General features: G+C 40.9%; 1 protein-coding gene across 1 annotated transcript; it reads left to right on the plus strand.

Moving 5' to 3' along the window:
* Positions 1-688: 688 nt before the first annotated feature.
* Positions 689-7959, plus strand: LOC130308482 (leukotriene B4 receptor 1-like). Its single transcript, XM_056552249.1, has 2 exons — positions 689-817; positions 6338-7959. Exons 1-2 carry the CDS (start codon positions 806-808, stop codon positions 7424-7426), a joined length of 1101 nt encoding a protein of 366 aa, XP_056408224.1. The 5' UTR covers positions 689-805; the 3' UTR covers positions 7427-7959.
* Positions 7960-14490: the final 6531 nt, after the last annotated feature.

A 14490-nucleotide genomic window follows, 5' to 3' on the forward strand; every position in this document is an offset into this window, starting at 1 on the left:
CACTGAGGACAAGCAGGGCTCTGTGCATTGAGGATAATCAGGGCTCCGTACACTGAGGACAAGCAGGGCTCTGTACACTGAGGACAAGCAGGGCTCTGGGCATTGAGGATAATCAGGGCTCCGTACACTGAGGACAAGCAGGGCTCTGTGCATTGAGGATAATCAGGGCTCTGTTCATTGAAGACAAGCAGGGCTCTGTACACTGAGGACAAGCAGGGATCTGTACACTGAAGACAAGCAGGGATTTTTGCTCTCAAGAAATGTACCAGGCCCCTTTCGAAATCTTTTACTAAGTCTCACTACTCTTACAGTAAAAAAAAAAAAATCTGTGCTGGTGTAGAAACCCTGTTTCCTCTAGAATTAGAGGGTACTTCCTTGTTATAGATACAGTTCTGGGGTATAAATAGATCATGGGAGAGATTAGGTCGTCCTTAAGCCTTCTTTTTTCTAAACTAAATAACCCTAATTCTGATAATCTTTCTGGGTACTGTAGTCCTCCCATTCCCCTTATTACTCTGGTTGTCCCTCTATGAACCCTCTCCAGCTCCACTATATCTTTCTTTTACACTGGTGCCCAGTAATGTAGTGTTGTCATGTTGCCTAATCCACTAACATCTCATTTTGCAATCAACCTTTACACAAAAGTGTTGTGACAACAGGAAACCTGCCTGCAATCTTACATAGGTTTCTTTGTAACATCCTTTTCTTTTCTAAACCTTCAGTCCAAGCATAACATGGCAGATTTGCAAATGGACTAATATACTGGAATTTACAAGAAATATAATTTGATCTACTCTGCAGCACCATGACCGAGGCAGTAAGTAATAAACTTAATAATATGTATAAAATAATAGAACACCTGACCATGCAGTATGGTATCATAGTATGTCAAATTTCTGAGGAAAATATATTTTCTAGTATGTTATATTATATTTTAAAGTATGTAATGACCATTTCTAGTAATTAAAAGGCAATATTTTCTAGTCTATAATATAGGCTACTTTATAGAATTTATTTTAAAAAATCTAGTATGTTAAACATGACATCTTATCTTATATTTTCTAGTGTGTGAGAAATATTTTCTAGTATGTAAAATTTGTTATCCGATGATCAGAGCGTATAATTACTTTATCAGAGTAAAAACACATTTATTTTACTTATTAAAAGATAATAATAGATATTCTTTTATTGTACCTAATTTCTTCCAAATCGCAAACTACACTTATGACAAAACATGCACCAGGAAGAGGCTCTTGGAATTGAATTAAACTTTATGTGTGTGATTGTAATGATGATATATGTACAATTACAATAGTAGAGCAAAATTATAAGTTTATTGGGGAAAACTGCACGACTGAAAGAAGGGTCTAGTACCGCATTGGGCCACCTTTAGCCTGGATACAACATGATTTATGGTTGGGTATGAAGACATATAGGCAGTGGCATAGCTAAAAACCACAGGGCCCCAGTTCAAAAAATTGCCCTGGACCCCCTTACCCCCCCCCCCCCCCCTTCCCCAAATGAGCTACTTCCCCAAATAATCCCGGTTAACTCCCTTTCCCGGGCTTGGCCATACAAAAATATCAGTGACTACAGCACAGATGTGACACAGTCAGAAGAATACACAATGATATCAGTAAATTACAGGCAGGGCCAGACTGGGACCAAAAATAGGTCCAGGCATTTTAGAATAAGCAGCTGTTTTTTTAGGTGGGGGTCAAACTGCTGGGACCCCCACTGATCAACTTGGTTCAAGTAGCTCTCTAGCTGTTGTTAAGCTACAACTTCCATCATGTCTGGAGAGCCTCTGGCATTATGGAAGTTGTAGTTTTGCAACAGCTGGAGAGCCATAGATTGGGCTTCTTTTCTCACCCATAATCCCTGAAGAATTTAAAAGTGACTACAGCAGTGATGGGAAACAGACAGACTACAATGATATGACTCACAGAATACATCTTCTCTGTTGTCTTTCCTTTTCTTCTTAATCTGGCCCAGACACCGTGACTTCTTCCAGTAATGTCTTGCTCTGCAGAGTATGATCTCCGGACATCATTGGTTCATCACTTTGTCCACAGATCCTCATCCTCTATATGAAGACAATAATCATTATAACCCTGCAAGACACTGTACCCTCTGAATATAATACTGCCACACACTGTATCCCTGAATATAATACTGCCATATGCTTTACCCTCTAAATATAACCCTGCCATACGCTGTGCTCATAATAATAATTCTGTCACACACTGTTTCTTCTCAGTTCAGCTGAATTCCACCCCTGCATTGTCTTCCTTCTGACCCTTCTGTCTTCCTCCTCCAGGCTCCTCTGCCCCCCCCCCCAGACTCCTAAGTCCACCGACATGCTCCTCGGCTCGCCGCTCGATGCCCCTAAGTCCTCTCCAGGCTCCTTTGCCCCCATCCCCACACCACTATGTCCTCCTACACACTCCACTGCCCCCCTTCCTGAACCCCTAAGTCCTCTCCAGGCTCCTCTGCCCCCCTCTCAGATCACTATGCCTTCTCCAGGCTCCTTGGCCTCCTCCCTAGACCCCAAAGTCCTCTCCAGGCTCCTCTGTCCCCCTTCCCCAGACACCCCCTGGCCCCCCTCCCCTCTGCATTGATGTACAGTATTCTTATGTATGTATGATAGATGTGTATGTGACTGGTCTATCATACACACTTCTATCATACATATACTCATCTATCATACATACTTCTATCATACATACATACCTATCATACATACACCTATCATTCACTAATTGATCATACATACACCCATCTATTATACATACACACATCTATCATACAACCATCTATCATACATGTACCCATCTATCATACATACACACATCTATCATACATATACACCCATCTATTATACATACACACATCTATCATACAACCATCTATCATACATGTACCCATCTATCATACATACACACATCTATCATACATATACACCCATCTATTATACATACACGCATCTATCATACAACCATCTATCATACATGTACCCGTCTATCATACATACACACATCTATCATACATACGCACCTATCATACATACACCTATTTATCATACACATCTATCACACATACACCCATCATACATACATCAAGCATACATACACACATGTATCATACATACACACCTATCATAAATACACCCATCTCTCATACATACACATCTATCATATATATATATATATATATATATATATACCCATCATACATATACACATCTAGCATACATACATCTATCATACATCTATAATACATATACACTTATCATACATACACCCATCTAACATACATACACACATACACATCTATCATGCACATACACCAATCTATAATACATACGCACCTATCATACATACATTTATCATACACATAAACATCTATCAACATACAATCATCTATCATACATACACCCATCTGTCATATATAAACCCATCTATCATACATACATAATTCTATGATCTACCCATCTATCATGCATACACACCTATCATACATACACCCGTCCATCATACACATCTATCCTACATATACACATGTATCATACATACACCCATCTATCATAGATACATACATCTATTATACATACATCTATCATACATACATACATTATACATACATACATTTATCATACATACATAAATACTTCTATTATACATACATACATCTATCATTCATACCTATTTACATACTTACGCCACTGCATGCAGGTGCTGCATGGAACTTTACAGCACATTTGTCCAGCGATGTTGTAGCTAGGCCTGCACACTCATAGTGCAGATCCAGCTACAACATCTTTGGACAAATGTGCTGTAAAGTTCCATGCAACACCTGTATGCAGTAGCGTAACTATGTATGTATGTATCTATGAAAGATGTATGTATGATAGATATACAGTGGTCCCTCAACATACGATGGTAATTCGTTCCAAACGACCCATCGTTTGTCAAATCCATCGTATGTTGAGGGATTCGTGCAATAGTAAAAGTACATTTATACTCACTTATCCCCGCCGCTCCGGACCGCGTTCTCACCGCTCCTGATGGTCTCCCAGGGGCTCCTGATGCTGTCCCGCTGCTCCGGTGTCTTCTTCTGGATCATCCGGCATCTTCCGCATCTTCTCCGGTGTCCGGGCCTCGCTTTCTGGGGACGTCATTACATTGTGCGCCGGGACGGCGTGCGCAGTGACGTAATAACGACGCCGGAAAGCGAGGCACGGACCCCGGAGAAGATGCAGAAGACGCCGGAGGATTGCGAAGAGGACATGGAGCAGTAGAGATAGGTTAGTGAACCTGTCCGGGCTGCTTAAACTGCTATCCAAGAGCAGCTTAAGCATTTTGCGCTGTCGGATAGCAGTTAATGCGATGGCTGACATATAAAAGCATCGAATGTCGATGCTGACATCGACATGCGATGGCCTCTGAGAGGCCATCGTATGTCGATTTGATCATATGTCGGGGCCATCGCATGTCGGGGGTTACTGTATGTATGCATAATAGAAGTATGTATGTATGATAAATGTATGTATGTACAATAGATGTATGTATGATAGATGTATGTATGTATAATAGATGTATATATCTATGATAGATGGGTGTATGTATGATACATGTGTATGCTAGATGATTATGATAGATGGGTGTATGCATGATAGGTGCATATGCATGATAGATGGGTGTATCATAGAATTTATATATGTATGATAGATGGGTGTATGTATGATAGATGATTGTATGTTGATAGATGTTTATGTGTATGATAGTTGTATGTATGTATGTATGTATGATAGGTGTATAAGTATTATAGATTGGTGTATGTGTATGATAGATGTGTATGTGTGTATGCGTGATAGACGGGTGTATGTATGATAGGTGTATATGTATTATAGATGTGTGTGTATGTTATAGATGTGTGTATGCTAGATGTGTATATGTATGATGGGTATATATATGATAGATGTGTATGTATGAGAGATGGGTGTATGTATGATAAGTGGGTATGTATGATAGATGTGTGTATGTATGCTTGATGTATGTATGATGGGTGTATGTGTGATAGATGTGTATGTTGCCGAAGCTTGCATCCCAGCTAGTTCCATAAACTCTTTCTGGGTGTGAGTGGACATTAACCTTATTAAAATGCCAGTTGGAAGCCCTGCCATGAAAGGTAACACATGTGGCCACATGCATATATTACTACTAGGGGTGAACAACTACCCTATGCCATGGGTCCACAAATCATCGCACTAACAGTTCAGGCAATGTGGCTCGTTCCACAGACAGGGCAGGGTTGAAGCATTTACCATGAGGCCTTTATACTCAAACCTGACTTTTTACCTGGAATTGTCACTAAAGATGATACGGTTCCAGTCTGTAGGAGCCCAGGTTTCTCTTTCACATGACTAATGCTGAAAAAAAGCCATGGGGGTTGGCTGTCAATGGCAGTGATACCATATTTTCTTCTGTTAAGCACCTAGAAATAGGCTAGGCATAGACAAAGGTGTGTAGTGAAGGTGTCACCTGTGTCTGGATGGTGGAAAAGGAAACTGAGGTAGCTTCTTTGGTGGATCAAATAATTTTCCCTACTAGTGGTTTGTCTAGGACATCTAAATTTTGTTAGCCATGTGTGCATGCCCTCACATAGTTAATGCTCCCAACACTGCAAACAGCTTGGTCAGAACAGCCTAGATGCTCATCAATTTGTGGAAACAACCATCATACTTCTCTCTGTTTAATGATGCTCCCCCTCTCAATGTCCGTCAACTGGACAAAATGTCTTCATGTGCATTAGAAATGTCTAGCAGTCAACTAATTCTCACTTAAAAGTACACTTCCCAAAAGTGGCCTCTGAGAGCATTTGAATCCTTTTGGGATATCGGGGCGTACATGTACGCCCTAGTTCTGCTACAGCTGTATAAGCTGAGCTCAGAAACTGAGTGGGCTTCATATCAGTTGGGTCCCAGCTGCTATTGGACATCGGAGTAGATCAGGACAATTGCAAACTCAGAGCTCAAGTGTCAAATAGTCACAAAATGTCACAAATTTTTTGCAACTATTTAAAGTTTGCCCCAGATGCAGGGATGATAAATTTCCATCCCCAGTGTCTTATCAGACCACACTGTCTTATCAGACCATGCTTTACAAATCTGCCTGAGGCATAACTGCATGATGAACTTTACAACAATCCAACATTTCTATCATTTTGTCAATTAGTGTATTACTGTGGACATTGACCATTTTCTAAATACTGTATTAACATGATTGTATTTTGCTTTTGGATACATTTTTCTGATGCTTTTCTTTTTCCTAAACAGAGTACAACACTTGACCTGACAACAATGTCCATAATAAATTCTACTTTTACAAATTCCACTAAGATCCCAGTTTTATCTGCTGGAGTATCCGCCAGAGTTGGCATTGCCATTCTCTCAATTGCCTTTATGATTGGATTACCAGGAAATGCCTTCGTCATCTGGACAATCTTGACACAAATGAAGAAACGCACAGTGACTAGTCTCCTCATTTTACATCTAGCCGTGGCAGACATCATCGTCATCCTCACAGCCCCATTTTTCCTCCATCTTCTTTCCACTGGTAGCTGGAGATTTGGGAAACATATTTGTAAAATGTGCCATTACATTAGCTGTTTAAGCATGTATACCAGTATATTCTTGATCATGTTCATGAGTATGGATCGCTTTCTAGCTGTGGCTCGACCCTTTGTGTCTCAGAAAATGCGAACAAAGCGGGTGGTCAGAGGCATAGTTGCATTAATATGGATCTCAGCATCTCTGTTAGCTATTACAATGTTCTTTTACCGTGCTGTAATAACCTACAAGGGTAGCTTACAATGTGTACCTATTCATACCAATGCAGAACATATGGTTTTTCAATATATTTTCGAGACTTTGACAGGATTTGTTATACCTTTCACAATCATTGTGAACTGCTATGTCTACATTGGACTGAGGTTACGTACTGCAAAGTTTCAAACAAAAAAAAAGGCAAACCGATTGGTCATCATGATTATAGTAACCTTTGCCCTCTTCTGGCTTCCATACCAGGTAGTCAATATGTTACAGGTGTCTGGAGAAATATTCTCATCGAAAATGCTCACAAAGGCAGCTTTAACAGCCAGACCTAATGTTACAGCCTTTGCATTTTTTAGTAGCAGTGCAAACCCTATCTTATATGTTTTTGCTGGTGGCAACTTCATTAGAACAGCTGGGGTGGGATTCATGGCCAAACTCTTTGAAGGGGCTGCTTCTGAGACTTCAAGTTTCCGTAAAATCTCTCAGGTATTTCGTCAAAGAAGTCATACAGAATCTGTTGAATTAGAAAAATGCTTAGATCATGCAGAACCAAGTAAAAATATGCTTTCTCATCAAACAGATCATCTATGAGGCTATATTTTTCTAATAAATTTCAGAAATTAAAAAAGCAAACCTAAAAATTGTTGAAAAAAGGGAACCTGTCACATTGAAGATGCAGTCTATTCTGCAGGCAACATGTTATACCGCAGAGCAGGAGGAGCTGAACAGATCGATATATAGTTTGGTGGGAAAAGTTCCAGGATAACTTGTCACTTATTCATGGAAATCCCTGCTCATTCTGATCTACTTGTATAAATGGCCATATAGAGATAGTGACTACGTGAGCAGAGATTTTCATGAATAAATGACAAGTTATTCTGGAATTTTTTCCTGAAGGTTATGGCCGACATTTATCATTGTCTTTAGACAGTTTTTTGTGTCTACAAAAGGCGCAAAAAAGGCGCAAGCAGGGTTTAGTTGCGCCTTTATTTGTGCCTTTTGGTTTACACATTTCTGCTGATTTTGAGTTGCAATCCACTGATTTTGGCAATACACATGGCATAGAAGGGTTTTATGAACTGCGCCTTTTTGTAAAAAGACGCAAAAAGGCGCAACGCCACTGAAAAGTCTCTTAAACTACACCAGCCCAGACTTAGCTTAGCTTTTTGGTGTATGTGAAGAGAGAAATTTCAGAAAATGTGACCTGCACAAAATGTATCAAATGCTCTGCGACCATATAATACATTTGGTGCTCCTACACATTACCAGCACACAAAAAAAAAAGGTGTAGAAAAATACTTCACTTATACTGCAATGATAAATGCCGGCCTATATGTCAATATTCTTAGCTTCTTCTGCTCTATAACATGATGCCTGTAGATTTGGCGGCATTTTTTATGTGACCGGTTTTCTTTAAAAATACTGTTTGTGTATATAGCTAACATGTAGTCTCTTGTTTCTATATGGTTTAAAAAAAATCCTGTATGGTTTGATTTTAAGGCCAAGAAGTAGATGAAGATGGAAGACAGTATGACTGCAGGATCAGACTGCACAGGCTTTGCATGTTTGGTTGCAAAGTTGATTCTTACTGAAATTGCCCCAAGTTGGCCATAGTCACCAAATCGGTTGGGCCCAACCACCTCCTCAGGTTCTATATAAAGCTGTGTTTACATTTCTTAATTCCCCTTAGAAATGACTAATCTTAGAAATTATTCTATAGACTTTCAGTAGCTCCGCTGATGAAATTCCTCTGACGAAAGAATGATCTCAGTCATTCTTTCAGTGAAATACCGTATGGAAAACATTGCTGTCCATGAGGAAATTTCCGGACAGAGATTTCGTAATGTGAACCTAGCTTAAAACATATAGGATTAAGGGAAATGTAGTGTATGCTCAATTCTAGGCGACATTGGTATGTGGAGCTGAATTATTCAAGTGATCTTAAAGAAATAGATGTGTATGTGCAACAATTGTTCCATGCTGTTTCGGAGCTTCCAGCAGATGGAAGTTAATCCAGGCAGGTGCCCCCCTAGACCCATGGGTCTAGGGGGGCACCTGCCTGGATTAACTTCAATCTGCTGTCCTCAGACTTGCCTTTCCAGTATATTGGTTATTGCTATTCAGGTTGTATATTTATGACTATTTTGAGGAAAGTGTTTACATTAATTACTGATTTACTTGTAAGGCTGTTAGGGACATTGCTATTTACATGCTGGGATAGAGCAGGTGTTGTGTGGTGGCCTTTGTGGAGTTTAAAATATAACTATATATTTAAAAGACAAATTCAACAGGCAGTTACTACAGGACCAATAGCAGAAATGTTAGGTTGACACTCAGATTTTTGCTGTCATGTAGAGTCTGACATTAATAGATCAACATGGGAATTAACTTATTCAATGGGGTTAGTACAAATGGAGAAAATTCGCCAGTCCTTTTGTGTAGAATTCATGGAAACAAATAGGACGCTACTTATTATTTTAAATCTTTTTTTCACGATTTTTACAAAACTCTGCATGGATTTATTCTGGCACATGTGACCAGAGTTAACATTCCATGTAATTATTGTAGATTGTTATTGGATTGGATATGGCATTAAAGTCCATGCCATATCTTGAATGTGAACAGTATGCAGCAAACTCCTTAGCCCTTTCCAGTGGCAGCCACAGGAAGCCAGCATGTTATCTTATATCTAAACCTACAGGTATAGTGGACATTTCCTAAGAAAAACACCAGCAGAATGAGCCACTAAAAAAAACTGCACTTCATGCTGAAGATCATTTTGATATAGTAAATTATCCATTGCAGAGGCTTGGAATATATCCTTTCCATAATATTTTCAAACTTTTTAGTCAACATGTTTTTTCACATTATCATCAAAATTTATATTTGAAATTTAAATATTTTCTAACTTGTTATTTCCTATAGATGCATTCAATTATGTTGTACCTTTATGTTGAGTGTGCGAATACTTGTACTCTAGCAATATTTTGTAATAAATAATGTAATTTGGTCTGTAAAGCATTTATTGTTTGCATTTTTGCTTTATATTTGTAATTCATTATATGGATTAAAGGTAAAATTTCATACTACTATATATATAGAAACAAAGAAAACCGAAAAAAAAAATACAAGCATGTCCCCTACACTTGGTCCGGGGGTTGGTTTCTATATAAATTTGCCAATGTAAAGTAAGGGCATACAGGCCATACATATGGAGCAATGTCAACAAAGGCAGTGACAGTCAAGTCCCACCAGGGTAATGTACATTGTGTCCATGTTTAGATGCAGTTGGCAGACTAATATGCAATAAGGCAAGATATTCAAAATCCTTCCTCTACCTTTCTTCAAGTAGTGGGCAGCCAGGTTCAGTAGCTCACACAGCACAGTGTGGTCCATCATGCACCTCCAGAGGACCCGAGCGGTAGTCTTAGCCTGGCTTGCTTCCTGTAGAAGCAGTGGTGGTGAGTACATAGGGATGGGAGAGCTGGGAACAGGAGTTAGGTAGAGAGCTGTAAAGTCTGTGAAAACTCTCCTCTTTGCTGCTTTTAGGCTACCAGCATGCCACAGGAGGGTGAAGAAGTGTTGTAGCTAGGCCTTGGTTATAGCTAAGTTTTTTTTTTTTTTTTTACATAGAATGTATTGATTAACTTTCTTAAAGGAAAAAAAAAATTAAATATTTCCTCATTCATTAAACATATTACCTTCATTATGTGGGTCAGTACGCTTATGACAATACCACATTTACTTTTTACTTTTTAAGGTTACATCCAGAAAAGGCATACAGACTCATGGATTGTATGGACACAGCTCAGGCTTTCTTTCTTTCTTCCCTGCATAGCACAAGCTAAGCCCTGCCCCAACTTGTGTTCCATCTGTTACTAGAGATGAGTGGCACCAAGACTTTAGAGCTTTTCTCTGGGGTAAGGTTTGGTAGATGAAGTGACTTACAAACGTCACAAATTACATAGGCTTATCGGAGGGCGGTTGCTTAAAATGATAGTGACTATTTAATTGTTTTATACACTTCAATACTCAAAATAATGTGTGTATGGTTAAAACATTTAGATTTGACACAGAATCTTAATGGATTCAATGCACACAAGGTGGCACTGTAGCTTCACACAAGCCTCAACTGTCCATTTACACTGAATTCCTAGTGGCTTTCTCTCTCTTAGCCCATACCCTATTCCACAGGGCTTCTACCTCTTTCCTCAGTCCTCACGGAGTCGTCTTCTTCTCAAGGGTCCAAGATCTGTCCTACTCAGGCCCCTCTCTAAAGATCAAATTTCTGCAGCACCCAACACCCTGCTCTCAAGTGTTCATGTTCCTAATATTTCCCCCTAAAGGGTTCTTCCCATCTACCTCTTTACGTTGTCTGTTCCTGGCTTGGATCTAAGGTTTATGGGTGGTCTCACAGAGTTCAGGCCAGTGGCATACACACACACAATCACAATTTCATATATGCACAAACTGACATATACAAATACTCACAGACTAATACACACTTCACTTCAGTACTCACTAGTTCTTATCTTCTACACATGGCTTAGGCTGCATTCACATTACGTTTTCCAAGATCCGGCTGCCAGATCTGACTGGGAAATATCAAAACCGGGCACTCCAGTAACCCAGCCTGCACTGGTGCCGAATCTCATTGACTTAAATGTGCCAACTGGAGTCATATAGTGACTCCGGTCGGTTAATTTTTGCCCCTATCCGGTTTTGTGACCTGACTTAAAACCGGTTCGGCACCAGTCCGGCTGGGATACAGGAGCGCCTTGTTTTGATATTTACCAGCAGCCAGATCTCGGAAACGTAATGTGAAAGCATCCTTACTCTGACTGAACATGATCTAAGGTCTTGTTCCTGCTCTCACTGAGGACGAAGCCTCAGATATGTGCAGGACCATCCTGGAGAGCCCTCTTGCTTCCCTAGGAGTCAGACAGTTGTTAATAATAATATAAACATATAGGGGAACATTTATCATTGTTGCTTTTTCTGCTTTCATTTTGCTTATGTGTGACATATTTATCATACTATCACAGTTTTTTTTTTTAGCACACATAAGCAAAAATGAATGACTTCAGAACACCACTTTGTAACACCCCCTCCTCTCATCTGTGACTCTAAAGTCGCAGCTGTGTTAAAAATATATATAATGTGTTAGACATATATAATGATTAATGAGGGTACTCCCTATTTTTATTCTCAGCCAGATACCAACCAAGCCGCAACAGCCTGGCGTTACCAGGGTGGGCGAGGATCATTGTTACTGGCCCTCCCCAGCCTAAATAACGCCAGCCTGTTACTGCCTAGGCCCAGTAACACCATTTTTGATGCTCCGGGCTTGTTGGTATCAGCTCTACCCCACACCCCTGTGGCGGTGGGTACCGCGGTAATAATTAGGGGTTAGCCCTAGCTGTAATTGGGCTAACGCTAAGCCCCAGCTTAGTTATTCCATTTATGATACGGCTTCTGCTGCTAAGCCTGTGAAGTAAAAAGAACAAAAAAACTAAAGCACAACACGTTTTACAAACTATTATTCCAAAAAACACTCCTCCAAAAGCCCTCGTTAACCATTTTATTTTTTTATCAAAAAAAAATATAGGTCATTGTCGTAGTCCACCGAATCCGAAGAAATCCACAGGATATGCAGATCTGAAATGAGAAGAAAAAAAAACACAAAAAATTGGTTAGTATATTTATGATGCTTTCCCCTGGGAAGAATGGGAAGAATGCCCATAAAGCAGGGTTTCCAAACAGGGGGAGCCTCCAGTTGTTGCTAAACTGTTGTAATTTAACAACAGCAAGCCTCCAGTTAAGCAACAGCTGGGGTCTTGCTGTTCCTAAACAAGCACTCTCATGTTGGGAGTTGTAGTTTAGCAACAGCTGGAGGCACCCTGTTCCTAAATTACAACTCCCATCATGGGAGTTGTAGTTTAGCAACAGCTGGGGGCACCCTGTTCCTAAACTACTACTCTCACGATGGGAGTTGTAGTTTAGCAACAGCTGAAGTCTTGCTGTTCATAAACTACAACTCCCATCATGAGAGTTGTAGTTTAGGAACAGTGTGCCTTCAGCAGGGACGAATGGCAGGAACGACTCCTGCACATCCCCCAGCCCGGTTGCAGGAGTCCCGTGGCTGTAGAGTGATGCCAGCCCAGTGTTTTTCTATCCCCTACCGTAATCTCAAATTTCCTACCGGTTCCCATGACTGCCCGGTCAGTCCTTGTCAATCATAGGACCTGGCTGGAAATATGAAATTACAATGATTTTTTCTTCCCCACTAAGCAGCCAGTTGGGGAGCGGAGCGCATTGCTGCCGGCTTCCCTTGCTTGCAACATGGTGCCTCCAGCTGTTGCTAAACTACAACTCCCATCAAGGGAGTTGTGGTTTAGGAACAGGGAGCCTCCAGCTGTTGCTAAACTACAACTCTGGGCAGTCACGGGACCCAGCGGGAAATTTGAGATTACAGTAGAGGATAGAAAAACTCAGCGGCACCATGGTACGTTAAAAGGAGCCTGGGCTGGCATTACCCTGCACCTACTCGGGACTCCCGCGGCCGGACCAGGGGATGTGCAGGAGCCGTCCCTGCCATCCCTCAGCGCTGTGGTACAAGGTGTGAGGAGTAGTCTCACAGCGCTGAGGGATGGCAGGGACTGCTCCTGCACATCGCGTGACCTGGCCCGGTCGGTCCTGGCCAATCACAGGACCCGGCTGGAAATATGAAATTACAGTAGGGGATAGAATAAATTTGTGGTGCTGTGGTATGTGTAAAGGAGCCCAGGCTGGCATCACTCTTCAGCCACCCAGGCTCTGTCTTATTCTATACCCGCTGTGCTAACTTCCAAGGCCAGGGACACTGTATTACATCCTCCCGCTTGTCTCCCACCCACCCGCGCTGCACATCTTCCACCAGCCTGCTACCTGCTGCACAACTAAAACTCCCAGCATGCGCTCACTGTAAGGACATGCTGGGAGTTGTAGTCTTGCAACAGGTAGAGGACAGATGGGAGATGTGTGGCACAGGAGGGTAGGAGACAAGCGGGGAGATGTAATACAGTGTCCTTGGCCTTGGAAGTTAGGGTAGCATAGAATGGAAAAGGACGGAGCTTGGGTGGCTGCAGAGTGATGCCAGCCTGGGCTTCTTTGTAGGGCTGTAATTTTATATTTCCCACCGGAGCTCCTGGCAGGAAATATGAAATCCCACTCTCCAAAGCAAGTTTTGTAACCTGGGCCTGGGCTGGCTTACATTTGCCTTGGAGGACTTGCAACTTTTTGTGCAACTTTCACACTTGATAAATCCCTGACCACTGCTAAGTGAAAATTGAAATACAGTTAAGTAAGCTCTTTTGCAGCTTTTTGCTTAGAGCCAAAAGTGCCAAAGAATTTGCTTAGGTGCACACGCGACTTTGTGTGACTTTTGTAAACAAAAGAAAAGAGCTCTAAATCCCTTTATAAATCTCTTACAATATCTTGCTTTCCAGGCACATTTTTCTTCTCAGCTGTACATCATATACATACATTTATTATAGATCATAAAGTACAGCATTCATAACTACTATTTTTTCCATTATTTTGTGTTTGTTTTTTAAGCATATTGAATAATATGATGGCTGGAGATTCCAGGCACCTGCTTCACTTTCTATGTTGGC

The sequence above is a fragment of the Hyla sarda genome, chromosome 1, assembly GCF_029499605.1.
Source record: "Hyla sarda isolate aHylSar1 chromosome 1, aHylSar1.hap1, whole genome shotgun sequence".
NCBI classification, from domain to species: Eukaryota; Metazoa; Chordata; class Amphibia; order Anura; family Hylidae; genus Hyla; species Hyla sarda.